The sequence below is a fragment of the Rhinolophus hipposideros genome (assembly GCF_964194185.1).
Source record: "Rhinolophus hipposideros genome assembly, chromosome: 11".
Taxonomy (NCBI): Eukaryota; Metazoa; Chordata; class Mammalia; order Chiroptera; family Rhinolophidae; genus Rhinolophus; species Rhinolophus hipposideros.
In genome coordinates this window covers 72,871,412-72,890,231 of record NC_138057.1, presented here as the reverse complement: position 1 = coordinate 72,890,231, position 18,820 = coordinate 72,871,412, and the positions used below count along the sequence as shown (strand labels likewise).

The 18,820-nt window shown below is 39.6% G+C and overlaps 2 protein-coding genes across 2 annotated transcripts in view; both read right to left on the bottom strand.

The window, feature by feature from the left end:
- The window catches only part of OR5C1 (olfactory receptor family 5 subfamily C member 1), a gene marked incomplete at both ends in the record, with an annotated part of 100,525 nt that overhangs the window by 11,225 nt on the left and 70,480 nt on the right, over positions 1 to 18,820 (bottom strand). The window contains one exon of the mRNA XM_081066718.1: positions 1,819 to 2,640. Within this exon, the coding sequence (XP_080922844.1) occupies positions 1,819 to 2,640 (822 nt within the window). The remainder of the gene's footprint in view (positions 1 to 1,818; positions 2,641 to 18,820) is intronic.
- On the bottom strand, positions 14,741 to 15,682 carry LOC308504708 (olfactory receptor 1N1-like; the record flags this gene model as incomplete). The annotated part of the gene is made up of 1 exon (XM_081065890.1): positions 14,741 to 15,682. The coding sequence occupies one exon, from the start codon at positions 15,680 to 15,682 to the stop codon at positions 14,741 to 14,743; it is 942 nt and encodes a 313-aa protein (XP_080922016.1).

Below are 18,820 nucleotides of genomic sequence, written 5' to 3'. Positions count from 1 at the left end.
TACAACATTATTGATTATATTCCCCAAACTGTCTTTTGTATCCTCTTGGCAATGTTGTGGTTACCGATTGTGCTTTCTAATCCCCTCACCTTCTCCCTCATCCCCACCCCCCTCCCACCCAGCAAACCTCAGTTTTTCCTCTATATCTCTGAGACTGTTTCTGATTAGTTTGTTCATTCTGTTCTTCAGATTCCACATATAAGTGAGATCATATGGTATTTGTCTTTGTCTGACTTATTTCACTTAGCATAATGTTCTCTAGGTCCATCCATATCGTTGCAAATGTAACAGAATAGAGAGCCCAGAAATAAATCCATGCCTATATGGTCATTTAATCTTTGACAATGGAAGCAAGAATGTACGATGGGGTAAAAACAGTCTATTCAATAAATGGTGCAGGGAAACCTGGACAGACACATGCAAAAAAATGAAGCTGGACCACTTCCTTACACCATATATAAGAATAAATTCAAAATAGATTAACGACTTAAATGTAAGATCTTAAACCATAAAACTCCTAGAAGAAAATATAGGAACAAAGTTTGCAGACATTACCCCTAGTAATATTTTTACTGATATATTCCCTCTTGCAAGGGAAGTAAGAGAAAAAATAAACATGGGATTACATCAAACTAAAAAGTTTTTTTCACAGCAAAGGAAACCATCAATAAAACATAAATGCATCCTACTGAATGGGAGAACATATTTGTCAATGATACATCTGATAAGAGATTAATATCCAAAATTTATAAAAAAAACTCATTCAGCTCAACACCAAAAAAGCTAACAACCCAACTTAAAAAATGGGCAGAGGACATGAAGAGACATTTTTCTAAAGAGGACATACAGATGGCAAACAGACATATGAAAAAATGCTCAACCTCAATAATCATTAGAGAAATGCAAATGAAAACCACAATGAGATATCACCTCACCCCAGTCAAAATGGCTATCATCAATAAATTAACAACCAACAAGTGCTGGTGAGGATATGGAGAAATGGGAACCCTCGTGCACAGATTGGTGCAGCCACTATGGAAAACAGTATGGAGGTATCTCAAAAAACTGGAAAGGGAACTACCTTATGACCCAGCAATTCCACTCCTAGGTGTCTATCCAGAGAAATCCAAAACACTAATTTGAAAATATTTATGCACCTCTATGTTTATTGCAGCACTATTCACAATAGCCAAGACATGGAAACAACCGAAATGCCCATCGGTAGATGACTGGATCAAGAAACTGTGGTACATTTATACAATGGAGTATTATGCAGTAATAAGGTGAATGAAATCTTATCATTTGCAATGAAGAGCCTCCATTTTCTTGCGTCTGCTTGTAAGGCTAAGCATCTATGCTATCTTTTTCTTTTTTTTAAATGGTTTTCTTTTTTTCTTTTTCTTTTTTTAAAGATATTTTATTGGGGAAAGGAAACAGGACTTCACCGGGGAACAGTGTGTACTTCCAGGACTTTTTTTTTTCCAAGTCAAGTTGTTGTCCTTTCAGTCCTAGTTGTGGAGGGCGCAGCTCAGCTCCAGGTCCAGTTGCCACTGCCAGCTGCAGGGAGTGCAGCCCACAATCCCCCGCGGGACTCGAGGAATCGAACTGGCAACCCCGTGGCCGAGAGCCCACTGTCCCATGCGGGAATCGAACCGGCAGCCCTTGGAGTCAGGAGCACGGAGCTCCACCACCTGAGCCACCGGGCCGGCCCCTCTATGCTATCTTGAATGTGTGTCTTTCAAATTTATAATGTGCACGTCCAAGAAAAAGGCATGTTGGCAAGTCTGGTTTTCTACCCTGGGGAAGGACTTTTTATGCAGTGCAACATCTCTCCCAGCTGAACAGTCTCCACAAAGCCCCCTTCATGTCCCTGTTTCTCAGGCTGTAGATAAAGGGGTTCAGCATGGGGGTCACCATTGTGTATACCACGGATGCCACCATTCCAGTGCCTGCTGAGTAGGACGAGGAGGGCTGCAAATATACCAGAAAGATAGTTCCGTAGAAAAGAGTGACCACTGTCAGATGAGAGCCACAGGTGGAGAAGACTTTGTGCTTCCCCCCAGCAGAGGGGGCCCTGAGGACGGTGGACATGATGTGTGCATAAGACACCAGGATACAGGTGAGAGGCACCACACCCGAGAGGGCTGCTTCAGCAAACATCGTGATCTGAAAGATATGGGTGTCTGAACAGGCAAGTTTGAGGAGTGGGGTTACATCACAGAAGAAGTGTGGGATGGAATGGGAGGCACAGAAAGAGAACTGAGACATCAGAAAAGAGAGTGAGAAGGCCACGAGGTGGGAGCAGAGCCAGGATGCAGTGACCAATAACAGGCAGCGTTGGGGACACATGACTGTGGTATAGTGCAGAGGAAGACAGATGGCCACGTAGCGGTCATATGCCATCACAGCCAGCAGGAAGTTATCCATCAGGGTCAGTGTCATGAAGAAATACATCTGCACGAGGCACCCAGTGTGGGAAATGGTGTGGTGCTGTGTCTGCATGTTCACCAGTACCTTGGGGACAATGGTGCAGGAGCAGCAGGCATCGATGAAGGACAGGTTGGCCAGGAAGAAGTACATGGGGGTGTGGAGGTGCCGGTCAGAACCTATGGCCAGGATGATGAGCAGGTTCCCCAGCATGGTGAGCAGGTACATGGCCAGGAAGATCCCGAACAGGAGAGGCTGCTGCTCTGGGTGTTCAGAGAAGCCCAGGAGCAGGAAGTCAGACACGCTGGTTCGGTTTCTAATTTCCTTTTGAGGCAGAGACATTAGAGAAGGATCTTGCTTAAATAAAGATAGGCTTTCAATATTACAGAGTCTAAGGACTTTGGTCTGTTTTTCTCTATTCCTTGAAGAGGTCACCTAGACTCACTAGTAGCTGTAACTTCTGGTTTGCACATTTGCGCACATATGAGGGCTGTGGACTCTGATATCGAGGCATCAGGGATAGATGTGATTTGGGGTCTAGAGTCCTGTGATGTAGCAACTTTTTCCCATGGATTGTCTGAATGAGACTGAACTGGGATTCACCTATTTAAATATAATTCCCTTAGGAAAAACACCTTTAGAACAACTTTAGTCTTAATTTATTATTGTGGAGCTCATTTCGGGGCCATGCACATACTAGGATTTACTGGCCAAAGAAGGTGCTGTGTGTGTGTGTGCATGTGCATGCTTGTGTGTATTGAGGGAGATGGAAGCAGGACTAGTTTCTTCAGAGAGGAGCCAGCTTAGACTTAGATCTGTAAGTGTGGTGGGAGTGCCTGGCTCCCTTTGCCATTCAAGTTCATTCCCATGAGTTAGTGTGGTTATGAGAACGTTGCAAATGGAAAAGCATTTTATCATAAGGGCACATTATTTTCATTTTAATCAACAATCTCACCATCAACATCTTTTGATATCTGGGCTTTGGCATTCTAGAGTTGGGAAGGCAATCCTTTCTCTGTTCCTTATTCTCAGTCTGACCGTGGTCAGTTACTTAACTCTGAATCTCTGTTTCCTACTTTGTAACTACTTCATAAAGCCATTGAAGTTATTATTGAGATAGTACACTTAGAGGGCATGTTACTATTAAGGGGAGTGAGGTGATTGTCATTGTCAGCAGTAGTAGATGACATATGAACCTGGGACATATGAAGTAGTGGAAAAGCACTGGATGACTTGCTTTACAGATCTGTTCCTTGCATGTCTTTTAAAGTTGGGAAATATTTACTCCCTCTGACCCCTTGCTTTTCTTATCTTTGAGAGAGGTAATAAACTTACCTGATAGGCTTGTTGAAGAGACCAAATGCTGGAATCAGTTGAAGTTTTTCCATAAACCATGACGTACAATCAAGATAAGAAATTCCAATGTTCCTGTTTGATGGTGAGGAGAAATAAATGCAATGAACCATCCATAACAGCATGTGCTAATGTCGTGTTTATTTAGTGTCACGATTAAACAATAATACACCCTCTGGAGTCTGACAAAATTTTCTCACTCTTTAATCTTTTTTTCTCCTTCTACTCTGGAATATAAAGCCTTTTAAATGAAAGTGTAGTTGATATACAATATTTTATTAGTTTCAGGTGTACATTTATATACCTTATGAAGTGATCACCATGAGAAGTTTAGTAACCATCTGTCACTGTACAAAATTATTGCGATATTGGCTGTATTCCCTATGTTGTACATTACATCCCCATGATTTATTTATGTTATAGCTATAAGTTTGTACCTCTTTTTACTCTTGGATGTGACCTTGAGAAAGTCACTTAATCGTTTTTGGCTTCAGTTTCTACATCTGCCTAAATAGGATAATAATAGAGTTTACTGTATAAAGTGGTTATGAGGATTAAATTAGATTTAAAAATGATAATATAATATTTAGACCAAAGCTGCCACATGGTAAGGGCTCAAAATGTGATCTGTTATTGTTATTGCTGTTTTTAATACAATGAGGGTGCTTTGTCGTTGTGTCCTGGTCACTCCCTGCAGGTTGGGTTTGTAAATTGTAAGATGTCAATATTAAAAGTTGTCGTGGGCCGGCCCGGTGGCTCAGGCAGTTAGAGCTCCATGCTCCTAACTCCGAAGGCTACCAGTTCGATTCCCACATGGGCCAGTGGACTCGCAACCACAAGGTTTCCGGTTCAATTTCTCAAGTCCAGCAAGGGATGGTGGGCAGTGCCCCCGGTAACTAAAATTGAACACGGCACCTTGAGCTGAGCTGCTGCTGAGCTTCCAGATGGCTCAGTTGGTTGGAGCGTGTCCTCTTAACCACAAGGTTGCCAGTTTGACTCCCGCAAGAGATAGTGGGCTGCGTCCCCTGCAACTAACAACGGGACCTGGAGCTGAGCTGTGCCCTCCACAACTAAGACTGAAAGGACAACAACTTGACTTGGAAAAAAGTCCTGGAAGTACACACTGTTCCCCAATAAAGTCCTGTTCCACTTCCCCAATAAAATCTTAAAAAAAAAAAAAAGTCATCATCATCAGCAGCAGCAGCAGCACCATCAGCACCGACTTTGAAGGATTATGACTCTACTCAGAACTGTCAAAGGGAAAGCATTTGTTTGGCATCTGGAAACCAAGCGTAGACTTGGTCAAGTAACTTATTCATTAGAGCCTCCCAATTATTAATTGCATAATAGGAATAAATTAGTCTATTTTCATAGTTATTTGCCGGCTCAAATTTTAAGAAAAAGAAAGGATGTGAATGAGTTTAGTAAATTTTAAATGGATGTAGAGGAGTTAATTACTGGTATTGACCTAGTGTGGAGTTTGGGAATGATTCTGGGACCATGCCTGGCTGAGTGGACTGAGAATAAATTATGCTCTGTTACTGAACAAATGCTACACAGGGTTTGGAAAGGGTTGGACTGACGCACACTCTCCACAATGTCTTCAGTCTGGACATTCGGGAATGTGATGAACACCAGAAGTAGACACCGCTTGTGGTGATGAGAAGAGCCAGAAAATGATTGGCGGATAGGGATGTAGGAAATTAAATGGAAAAGGAAAAAGGGAGACACTCTATGGATTGTGTGTGTACGAGTATGTGGGTGTTTTCTGTGGGCTATGTGTGTGTGCCCTGTGTCTGCACATGTGAACCTTAGGTAGACTCTGCTGTCTGCTCTCTCTCCCCATCTCTATGCCTTAGTTCTTACCTGGAGATGCTGGCCAGCCTCAGTGTCTGACTCTGCCAAGAAGGAGATTGGGTTTGCTATCCGACTGTCTCCCCAAGAAGTCATGGCTGGAGTCATAGAGCTTTTCCCTGCCTATAAGAACAGCAGAGACTGAAGACGTGGGTCGTTAGAGATATCTCAGGCAACAGGAGCCAGAAGGAGCTGCTGATTTTTCACCGGCAGTGTCTCCTATGACCCATTGCCAGACCTGCTAGTTAGAGACAAGATGGGACAATTGTCAAACCTCCCAGCTGTACCCTCTAGACTGTGGCCCCCTGAGTTCTAGAAACTTCCATTCCGAATGAGTAGGGCTGGGATCCATGGGAACACTCCTAGTTTTTCCCTTGGGTGACATGCATCTTGGCTCCATCCTCCCAGTCTTAACCGTGAATTAGGCCCAGCTCTCTCATGGAGTCTACACTGCCTAATTAGAGCCCAGTTCTCAAGAACGAAATACAGTATATCCCAGAAAATAAGTAAAAAATAAAAATATAGATCGGAAGTCATAATCAGTGCCTTCAAATATCATGCAGAAGAGGCAAGATCCTTATTTTCTATGACTCCAGAGAATAGAGAAATGAATAATATGTAGAATCTACATAAGGCCCAGGGTATGATCTCCACATTTATTAATTTTGCTGTAAACATACCTTACGTACTAAAGAATGTATAAAGCATGTATGTGCTTTTAAAGGAATAATAATAAAATCAATGGCCATTCTCCCACTGCTCAGCTTACGTATTATAGTATATGGTTCAATCTTTTACAAGCCAATCTTCCGTCTTGCACGCCCTCCTGGTTGCGGGGCCAGTTTACCAGCCGACATCCATAGGTCTGAACTGTATACAGGATTCTCTGGATTTGGCCCTTTTGGTCCTTTCTCTGAATAGAATTCTACGGTTTTGGTATTCTTCCTGTAAATTGCTTATTTTGCTCAACATTATTCTTTTAGATTTGTTCACGTGGATGCATGTAGCTGAAGGGCATTCATTTTCACTGTTGTCTTATAGGGGCCACAGCTCCTCATTATAAACTTTTCTTTAGATTCCGCATATAAGTGAGATCATATGGTACTTGTCTTTCTCTTTCTGACTTGTTTCACTTAACATAATGTTCTCTAGATCCATCCATGTTGTTGCAAATGGTAAAATTTCTTTCTTCTTTGTGGCTGTTGAATTCCAGGTTTCAGAACTTTTGGACTTGGGATTATACGTATGTTGTCTCCACCTCCTCAGCAGTTTCTAGGGGAGCACTCCCTAATCAAACACATAGTGTTTCCACAGCAGAATGAGTGATATTCACACTAAGTCCCACTAACACAGACTATTAATAGCCTCGTGTAAATCCAGATCATGTTTTCCTCTTAAATCAGTTCACTTAAGAAAATATTTCTCTTATCAGAGTTATTTGTATGATAAAAATAATGATATTCAGTGCTCGCTTCGGCAGCACATATACTAAAAAAAATAATGATATTCTGGTGGGTATGTAGTACTAGTCATTGTATATATTGTAAAAAATGACATAGTAATTTAACACATACAGAAAACTGCCCAAGACACAAATGTGCCACCCAAGAAATTATTAGGAACCAATCACCTATGTATCACCTTCCAGCTTTAGAAATAGAACACTGCCCGGACGTCTGAAGCAACTTTGTGTATCCTGCCAATCATTACTTTTCTCTCCTCAAAGTAAATAATCCCTGTCCTTCTAACAAATTTATTTGAGTTTTGCTTGTTTTTGAACTTTTATGTAAATCAACTCATACATTATGTATTTTTTGGCTTCTTTTGTTCAGTATTTTCCTTTTATGAGATTCATCTAGAGAACTATGTGTAATGGTAGTTTGTTAATTTCCAGTTGCTCCATTGTATGACAATATCACATATTTCTCATGTAATCTGTTGTCGAGGGAACAGTTGGCTGCTGTTGTAATGATCCTTCTTGTATGTGTTTCTTGGTACACACATGTGTTCCTTTCTGTTGTGTATATACCGCAGAGTGGAATTGTTGGCTTCTAGGAGGTCCATATCTTCCATTTTAGTACAAAATGTCAAACTGACTCCAAAGAGATTGTACCAAATTGCACTTCTACCAGCAATATCTGGTTGCACCACAACCTTGATAACATTTGGCGTCAACTTTTTTCATTGTAGTTGTTTTGGTGTCTGTATTGAGGTGGGCATCTCCTGATGGTTTGGTTTTATAGTTCAGTGATTAATAATGAGATTGAGTCCCTTTTAAATAGTTAACATTTTTATTTCCTAATTTTAAAACTGCTGATTTAAATGTTTGTTCATTGTCCCCTTTAGTTATCTATTATAGTCTAACTTATTTCTAAAACTATTTAAATATTCTAATACTAATCCTTTGTTCCTTTGTTGATTATATGCACTACAAATATTTTCTCTATCTTTGTGGTCTTACTTTTCACTGTTATACAGTGCTGTTTGTTAAGTAAATAACAAATACAGAAAACTGAGCAAAACACATATACCACCCAAGAGATTATTATAATTTTTTTATTTCAATTAATTAAATTCATCAGTATTTCTTTTTTCTTGTTGCTTTGTTTGTGTCTGATTTAAGAAGTCCTTTTTGCCCCCTGAGTTCAGGAAGATATTTTTTGGCATTCTCTTCTTCTAGAAACCTTATAATTTTGGTTTTCCTAAATAGTCCTTTAGTCTACTTAGAATTGATATTTGTGTATGTTGTGAAGTAAAGCGGTGTCTATTTTTCATTTGTTTTTACATCAAGACACCTAATTATTAATTGGAGGGGTTATCTATATACTCTATTGAATTGCATTTGTATGAAAATGTTATCTGTGAATAAAATGCAGCTTTGTTTCTTCCTTTAGAGAATTCATATCTTTTATTTATTTTTCTCATCCTACTCCACTGGAGATGACCTCAAGTATGTGTGGGATAGTTGTGGTGAGAGCTGGTATTTCGTCTTGTTCCTCCTCTGGACAGGAAAGAGTTAAGTGTATAACTATTACTTATCATAGATGGTGTACTGTTGAAAAAAGTACCTTTTTTTTCAGATTAGGTTTCTTTTGGACTATGGCTGGTGTAGAGATGTTGTACTATAATGTACACCTGAAATTTATATAATGTAATTAACCAATGTTACCGCCACAAATTTGATAAAAATTAAACAAAAATTACCAGAAGAATAAAAAGTAGATTCTAACTAAAAAAAAAAAAAAAAAAAAAATTCTTCTATCCCTGTTTTCTTTTACTCTTTTTCAAATTTATTAAGATTGTATAGCATATTTTTTCAGTCAATAAGGTGAATTACATTGATGTTTTTCAAATGTTGAACCAGCTTTACATTCCAAGGATACATTCTAGTTTGTTAAGATATATAATCCTTTTAATATACTTGCTAGATGTGATTTGCTAATATTTCATTTATAACATCTGCAGCTACATGTTCATGAGGGCTATTCATCTATAGATTTTGACTCTTGTTTTTTTTTCTGGTTTTGGTATCAGGGTTGTGCTGGCTTCATAAAATGAGGTGGGAAAATTCCTTTTATTTCTGAGTGTATCAGATTGCTAGTATTCTTTTTTTTTTTTACTTAGACTTTTATCATGTATATCCCTCACACTGTGTGAACCCCGTTCCCCCATCCACTATCCCTCTGACATCGCACAGAGCCATTACATTTCCACTGTCTCTATTCCTAATGCTGTACTCCACTTCTTGTAAGTATATACATACACACACACACACACACACACACACACACACACACACACACACACACATATATATAATTATAGTTGGCATTCATTATTGTTCAGCTTCAGGTGTACAATGCACTGATCAGGCATTTACATCATCCCTGAGGTGGTCTCCCATATGGGATACGTGTCCATTGGATACCGTACAAAATCTTTACAACATTATTAATTACATTCCCCAAATTAATTTTCAAAACCCCGTGGCCATCTTGTGGTTACTGACTGTTTTCTAATCCCCTCACCTTCTCCCTTATCCCCACCCCCCTCCCATCTAGCAACCCTCAGTTTTCTTCTATGTCTCCAAAACTGTTTCTGATTAGTTCATTCACTTATTCTTTTCTTTAGATTCCGCATAAAGTGAGATCATATGGTATTTGTCTTTCTCTGTCTGACTTATTTCACTTAACATAATGTTCTCTAGGTCCATCCATGTTGTTGCAAATGGTAAGAGTTCTTTCTTCTTTGTGGCTGCGTAATACTCCATTGTATAAATGTACCACAGTTTCTTAATCCAGTCATCTACCGATGGGCATTTCGATTGTTTCCATGTCTTGGCTATTGTGTATAGTGCTGCAATAAACATAGGAGTGCATAAAGATTTTTGAATTGGAGTTTTGGATTTCTCCAGATAGGTACCTAAAAGTGGAATTGCTGGATCATAAGGTAGTTCCATTTTCAGATTTTTGAGATACCTCCATACTGTTTTCCATAGTGACTGCACCAATCTGCAATCCCACCAACAGTGCACAAGCATTCCTTTTTCTCCACATCTGCACCAGCACTTGTTGTTTGTTGATTTATTGATGATTGCCATTTTGACTGGGGTGAGGTGGTAGCTCATTGTGGTTTTTATTTGCATTTCTCTGATGGTTAGTGAGGTTGAGCATTTCATCATATGTCTGTTTGCCATATATATGTCCTTTTTAGAAAAATGTCTCTTCATGTCTTCTGCCCATTTTTTAATTGGGTTGTTTGTTTTTTTGGAGTTGAGTTGAGTGAGTTTTGTATAGATTTGAGATATTAACCCCTAATCAGATATATCATTGGCAAATATCTTTTCCCATTCAGTAGGATCCCTTTTTGTTTTATTGATGGTTTCCTTTGCTGTGAAAAAACTTTTTAGTTTGATGTAATCCCACATGTTTATTTTTTCTCTTACTTCCCTTGTGCGATGGGATATATCAGTAAAAATCTTACTCTGGGTAATGTCTGTGAAGTTTCTTCCTATATTTTCTTCTAGGAATTTTATGGTTTAAGATCTTACATTTAAGTCTTTAAGCCATTTTGAATTTATTTTTGTATATGGTGTAATGAGGTGGTCCTGTTTCATTTTTTTTGCATGTGTCTGTCCAGGTTTCCCAGCACCATTTATTGAATAGACTGTCTTTACCCCACCATACATTCTTGCTTCTATTGTCATAGATTAAATGGCCATATAGGCATGGATTTATTTCTGGACTCTCTATTCTGTTCCATTGATCTACGTGTCTGTTTTTATGCCAATACCATACTGTTTTGATTACTATAGCTTTATAATATAGTTTGAAATCAGGGAGCGTGATGCCTCAGCTTTGTTATTTTTTCTTGAGATTGCTTTGGCTAGTTTGGGTCTTTTGTTATGTCATACAAATTTTAGGATTTTTTTGTTCTATTTTTGTGAAAAATGCCATTGGAATTTTGATAGAAATTGCATTGAATCTGCAGATTGCTTTGGACGGTATGGACCCAAAGCAAAGAATTATTATTTTAACAGTATTAATTCTTCCAATCCATTAGCATGGTTTATCTTTCCATTTATTTGCATCTTCTTCAGTTTGTTTCCTTAATGTCTTACAGTTTTCAGTGTACAGATCTTTTACCTCCTTGGTTAAATTTATTCCAAGGAATTTTTTTGATGCAATTGTAAATGGAATTGTTTTCATAATTTCTCTTTCTGATAGTTTGTTATTAGTGTATAAAAATGCTACGATTTTTGTATATTGATTTTGTATCCTGATACTTTACTGAATTCATTTATTTGTTTTAATAGCTTTTTGGTGATGTCTTTTGGGTTTTCTATATATAAATCATATTTTCAAAAAAAATCTTTTAGCTTTGTTGGTCTTCTCTAGCATATGTTTATTCAATTTTGTCATGATTTGCTCCTATCTGTTTCATTTTTCTTTCTTGGATTGATTTTGCTGTTCTTTTTTAGCTTTTTAGATGGATTCTTAATATTTTGTAGTTTTTTTCCTAACATTTTAATTTAAGATTATAAATCCTATAAGTAATTTCCTGTAAATAATGTTTTATATTGGTTTTCATTTAGATAAAATATTTTCTAATAGCCATTATTTGTTCTTTATTCTTGAATTATTCCTAGCTGAGTTTTACAATCTCAAAATATGTGGAGATTTCTAGTTATATTTTTGTCATGATTTTTAGCCTAATTTCATGTGGTCTGTATGAATTCAGCTCTTTGACATTTGTTGAGATTTGCTTTATGGCTTAGTAAATGAGCAAGTTTTGGAAAATTTCCTTGAAATCTTGCAAAAGCTATGTTTTCTGCACTTGTTGAATGTAATGTTTTACATATGTCTATTAAGTTAATATTGTTAACTGTGCCTTTCAAATGTTCTATATCTTGACCGAATTTTCAGAATGATTTATTCTATCAATTACCATGATAAGTGTGTTAAAATCTCCCACCAAGAATGGATTTTTCTAGTTCTCCTTGTTTGATTAATTTTTCTTTCTCTCTGTGTGTGTATCTGTGTTTTTTTAATTACTGAAAAGTAATAGAATTATTATATTTACCTGGTGAATGAAAGATTTCATTCTTATAACATGAACCTTTATATCAGTAATCATGCTTTTTGGCCTTAAAAATCTATTTGTTTGATAATAATAGAGCTATGTCAATATTTTTTATGGCATATGATTTTTTAAGTCTTTATTTTCAAACTTTCTGTATTTTTATATTTGTTGAGTAAATATTTTATTGAAGAAATATTTATTGAAGAATACAGAAAATGCGCAAAACCATGTATAGTATAATGATTTTTCTCAAAGTCAACACACATCACTAGCACCCAGATCATGAAACAGAGCATGATTGGCACCCCTGAATCTTTCTTCAGGTCCCTGTTCAGAGGCAGTCAGCATTTATATTTGTTAATAAGTATATGACACAAAATGAGGACTCACAGAAAGTGAGAGGGCTGTGTTGAGAGAGAAGAACTTTAACTATGTGATTTCATTCTAAAGAAATAATATGGTTACATTAAAAAATACTGTATTCTACAAGAAAATCAAAAAACAGTTGACTATTTGCATGAATTCTGCAAAGGGAAGGATCTTAAAATCATAACTCCAGCAAAGGAGGTGACGTCTTGATTTGAAAAAGAGTTTTGGATTTCTCCAGATATCTTGATTTGATAGTAAACAAAATATCTTGATTTGATAGTAAACAAAATAAAAACTTGCTTACATAATAAAAAATCACAGTTGACATAAAGAATTAACTAGGAATATTACCAAGACAAAGGAGACAAATATATAATATCGTTAATATAAAAAGGCCATATATGGGCCAGCCAGGTGTCTCAGATGGTTGGAGCTCCGTACTCTTAATGCCAAAGGCTGCCGGTTCGATTCCCACATTGGCCAATGGGCTCTCAACTACAAGGTTGTCAATTCGACTCCTGGAATCCTGCAAGGGATGTTGGGCTCCGCCCCCTGCAGCTAAGATTGAACACCGCACCTTGAGCTGAGCTGCCGCTGAGCTCCCGGATGGCTCAGTTGGTTGGAGCGCAACCACAAGATTGCCAGTTTGACTCCTGCAAGGGATGGTGGGCTGTGCCCCCTGCAACTAGCAACGGCAACTGGACCTGGAGCTGAGCTGCGCCCTCCACAACCACGATTGAAAGGACAACAACTTGACTTGGAAAAAATCCTGGAAATACACACTGTTCCCCAATAAAAGTCCTGTCCCCATTCCCCAATAAAATATTTTTTTAAAAAGGCCATACAATTCAATAAAAAAGTTCCAGAAAGTGATAGACAGATAAATAGTCCCCTCACCAATAATCAAGGAAAACTGAAGCAAGGAGAATCCACTTTGTGTCTGACTTATTTTGCTTAGCATGATAATCTCAAGATCCATCCATGTTGTTGCAAATGGCAGTATTTCATCTTTTCTTATGGCTGAGTAATGTGGAATATAAAACTGAAAGCAGCAAGCGAACAAGACAAACAAACAAAAACTCATAGACACAGACAACAGTTTAGTGGTTACCAGAGAGTTACCAGAGGGGAAAGCAGGGGTGGTTAAATATGGTAAAGGGGGTCAAATATATGGAAGGAGAACTCTGGGTGGAGAGCACACAATGTGATATATAAATTATGTATTATAGAATTGTATACTTGAAACCTATATAATTTTATTAATCAATGTCACCCCAATAAATTTAATAAAATTTAAAAAAAGGGAAAATGACAGCCTATATATGGTATAAAATATTATCAGTGGGTTTCTTTAAATGTAGGGATAGTGAGTGTTTTTTTCCCTCAAATTTGTATACTTTTACAAATTTATGTATTTTTATAAATTTGTATATTTTTACAAATTTACTATAATAAGCATGTATTGTTCTGTTGTAGTGAAAAACAAAAATCAACCAGAGTTTAAGAACCAAAGAATCAAGGACTTCTCCCAATAACTCATAATCACTCCCTGTCAGAGTCTTAGATCTAATTCCAATTGTATAATTTTGGGCCAGTCCTCTGATCTATCTGTATCTAGTTACTTTTCCTAGAATTATTCTTGCTCTCTTTGTCCCATCAATAGTGTGTCTTTTTGGTTCCGCTTTCTCTGTGTGAAGGTTAATCCCTCTGAGTTGCTTCCAAAACTGGGCTTGGAAATGGTCCCTGAAACTCAGAGCACTAGATCCTTCCAGGTCTTGTCTGCATTTCTTTTAGTTGGGTGGGACCTGTTAGTCACAGACTGAGCTGCTACTGGGCGTCCTCTTAGAACCTGAGTTGTGCTGGAGGTCATTTTTTGTTAGCCCCCTCTGTCTGGTTTGAATCTGCTTGGACACCTATACCCACTAATCAAGTCGCTCTGTAGGAAGAATTGGCTACTCCCTCTTCCAAGCTGCCTTCCAAGAACCAGTTGATCCTATTCCAGTTCTGCCAACTGAGACATGTTCCTTTTGTTTAACCTGCCTGTGATGCCAAGCATCCATCCTACCTTGATTTTGGGTTTTCAAAATTACAATGGAGAAGTCCTGGGGGGGAAGCATTTCAAAGAGCCTGAGCTTCCGGTCTGGGGAAGGACTTTTTATGCGGTGCAACATCTTCCCCAGCTGAACAGTCTCCACAAAGCCCCCTTCATGTCCCTGTTCCTCAGGCTGTAGATAAAGGGGTTCAGCATGGGGGTCACCATTGTGTATACCACGGATGCCACCATTCCAGTGCCTGCTGAGTAGGACGAGGAGGGCTGCAAATACACCAGAAACATAGTTCCATAGAAGAGAGTGACCACTGTCAGATGAGAGCCACAGGTGGAGAAGACTTTGTGCTTCCCCCCAGCAGAGGGGGCCCTGAGGACGGTGGACATGATGTGTGCATAAGACACCAGGATACAGGTGAGAGGCACCACACCCGAGAGGGCTGCTTCAGCAAACATCATGATCTGAAAGATATGGGTGTCTGAACAGGCAAGTTTGAGGAGTGGGGGTACATCACAGAAGAAGTGTGGGATGGAATGGGAGGCACAGAAAGAGAACTGAGACATCAGAAAAGAGAGTGAGAAGGCCACGAGGTGGGAGCAGAGCCAGGATGCAGTGACCAATAACAGGCAGCGTTGGGGACACATGACTGTGGTATAGTGCAGAGGAAGACAGATGGCCACGTAGCGGTCATATGCCATCACAGCCAGCAGGAAGTTATCCATCAGGGTCAGTGTCATGAAGAAATACATCTGCACGAGGCACCCAGTGTGGGAGATGGTATGGTGCTGTGTTTGCATGTTCACCAGTACCTTGGGGACAATGGTGCAGGAGCAGCAGGCATCGATGAAGGACAGGTTGGCCAGGAAGAAGTACATGGGGGTGTGGAGGTGCCGGTCAGAACCTATGGCCAGGATGATGAGCAGGTTCCCCAGCATGGTGAGCAGGTACATGGCCAGGAAGATCCCGAACAGGAGAGGCTGCTGCTCTGGGTGTTCAGAGAAGCCCAGGAGCAGGAAGTCAGACACGCTGGTTCGGTTTCTAATTCCCATTTAAAATAGAACATTTGGAGGAAAATCTTGCTGAAATATACATGGACTCCAAAATCTTCTACCATTGAAAGCATTTCATTTGTGTTCTGCATTCTTTTCAGAGTCACAGAGATGCGCCAGTGTCTCTGGAGGCAGGCATGTAAACACAGATAGAGGCGAGAACTGTAGATAATGATAATGGGAGATCTTGTCGGGGTGAACTTTGCATTTAGCTGTCTAGTAAGTTGTCCTGTAGACCTCTTGGATGAGGTGGAACTTGAGATTAGCCGGAAGGAAACTACCCAAGTCTTAGTCTACCCACCACCTTTCTTTGATAGGAAAGCTGTCAATTTCATGGGCTTGTGAAATTTGAAGAAGACATCTTGGTGATATGCATTTACCAGAATATTATTAAATACAGTTCTCTCTTTCTCGCTCTCTCTCTCTCTCTTTCTCTCTCTCTCTCTCTCTCTCTCTCTCTCTCTCTCTCTCTCTCTCTATTGACGGGTAGAAAAGGAGTAACTAATTATATAGAGAGGTCATAGCTGGAACTCAGGTCTTCTTACTATGATGAGCATAGCTGCCCTCTTTCTTTTGAAGACCCATGAAATGAACTAATGTGGATAAAATTAGTTCATGAAATCAAAGACATTTTACAAATAAAAGTTCCCATCATCATCATTGACATCATCAGTCCTTGGAGTGTTGGCTTTGTTGTCCTATAAACTATATGGGACCCCTTTCTGGCTGTTTTCCTATGAAACTTACACATCCTCTTGTCGTCTCTGAGCTTCAAATTCCTGGTCTGTAAACTGTGTGCATTCTTTGCTCATTGTTGATAATCAATGAGATGACATATCAAAGTGCTAGTATAGAGTAGGCCTTCACTAAATTGTGGTAACAGTTATTCATATTGCTAATAGTAGATAAAATGAAACCTGGGGTTCCTGACGCACTGGAAACATGCCTCGGAGTTATAAACGCTCACTGCTTTTCATATTTAGGGTACGTTATTTACTTCCTCTGTGCCTCGTTGTCTTCATCTGTAAGATGTGGACATAAACCATATAGGACTGTTGAAAACATCAAATGCCTGAATCAGTAAAAGGTTTTTGTTCAGGACCTATGATACAAAATCTGAAATGAGAGATTTTATCTTGTGCATTTGGGTGCTGTGGAAGGAAGAACACACAAACAGGCAATGCCAGCCTATACTGATATCACGCTCTTTTACGTGGGGATAAAACACACTCCCTCTTGGCTTGATGAACCTGCATTTGGCCACCAGACCCCTTGTGTGTTGTAACACCGAACAAGCTTCTCAGTGTTTCTGGCCTCAGTTTCTGCATCTGCTTGAAGAGGATAAAAGCAGTGCCTAACTCATAACGTTGTTGTGAGGATTAAATTAGATAAGGATTATATAGAACTAGAATAATGGCTTATATCAAATGCTTTCTGGAGTGAGCAACTAGTCCTCTGTGTTTGCCTAAGACTTTCCTGCTTTTAAAACTGAGCGCCCACTTCCAGGACACTCCCTCAGTCCTGGGCAAATGACTTTTCCTTGGTCACTGTCTGTGGGAAGTTGGGCTTTGAAAACTGTAAAGTTTCATCTATTGAGTTGTAAGTGCCATTGTCATCAACATCATCCTCATGACCCTTGGGTGGCAAAGGCTCTGACCCAGTAGGACCAAGACAAAGCATACACTTTGATACGTGCAGACGCAGGTTGGAGTCCTGGCTGGGCTGTCTTGGCTAATCATTTAACTCCTCAGAACCTCCTGTAAAATGAGCCTAAATAAATCTACCTCAAATAATTCTGAGACTCAAGTTAAAAGCATGAAATGGGGCTTGCTGAACTATCAATTGCTGTGGTTGTTACCGTCCTGTGGTGGTGGCAGAGAATGATTCCTAAAGCCCCTCATGATTGTGTGAGCTGAGGGAATTGTCCGTGCATCGGACGGGGATCCTGAGTACTGCTGTTGCACAGTTTTAATGTGTTGGCCGCTGCCAGGGGCTCGGCAGCATGGACTTCAGGCTGGACTCTCAGGGAATTCATGGATATTAAGTCAAGGCACTCCTCATGGGGCTGAGAGAGCCAAGGTATATTTGGCTGAGATTGAGGAAGGGGCAGGAAATAAAGAAGCGATAGGGAGGAGATTGTGTGTGTGCGTGTGTGTGTGAGAGAGAGAGATCAGTGTCTGCCATGTCTGCTCCTCAGGTCTTACCTGGAAATTCTGACCATCCTCAGATCCCATTGCCGTCAACAGGTACTGGCTCTGCCTCCTCTGTTTGATCTTCTTTGCCTGCTTCTCCACAAGAGGACTTGCTAGAATCTCAGTTTTCTTCCTTCCCTATAACAGCAGCACCGACTAAAGACTTGGGGCTGGACCAACTGTGCTCAGGAACAGGAGCCAGGAAAGCTGTGGGCTGTTTTCATAGTCAGTGTCTCCTGGGACCCAGTCCCAGACCTCCTAGTTAGAAGCAAGATGGGGCAATTGTGCACCGCCCCCCTCCCCCCGCCAGCTGTCTCTGACCCTTGGATTCCTGAGTCCCAGCAGGGTCAGGAGCACTTTTGTTTCAGAGTGACTAGGCCTGGAAATCCCGAGAGCGTTGCTCCTAGTAACCCTCCCCTGGACCCAGGAGTTGGAGGGCTCCATCTCCACCCATCCTAACCTGCCATGGAGTCCACACACTCTAATCAGATTCCAGTCCTCATAAAGAAAGCCTATAATTTCCCAGCAAATCATTAATAATGAATGAATTGAACAGATTTGGTGTAGGGTGGGCCATGTAATCAGTCTTCCAATTCTTATAGGTCTGTATCTAGAAAAAGTAAACGAATGTGGGTCCTGTGACCTGAGAGGGGAAAGATCTGGCAGATTTATAAAACTGTGCTGAAGTAGTAGGGTCTTCTGCACGCGAGATTAAGTTAAAATTTTTAAATGGCGAAACATAATATAAAAAAAAGTGTGCAAAACACAAAGAACAATTTTCTTATGGGTTTAACCAGCTAGGCACATATGCATAAATCATGAATTGTTTATATTTGGTTGTTTTTGTCTTTCGCATGAATGGAATCATTTAGCTTCTTTCACCCAATATTATGTTTTTGATGTTCATTCATATTGTCACTTGCAGTTATAGGGGATTCTTTTTCAC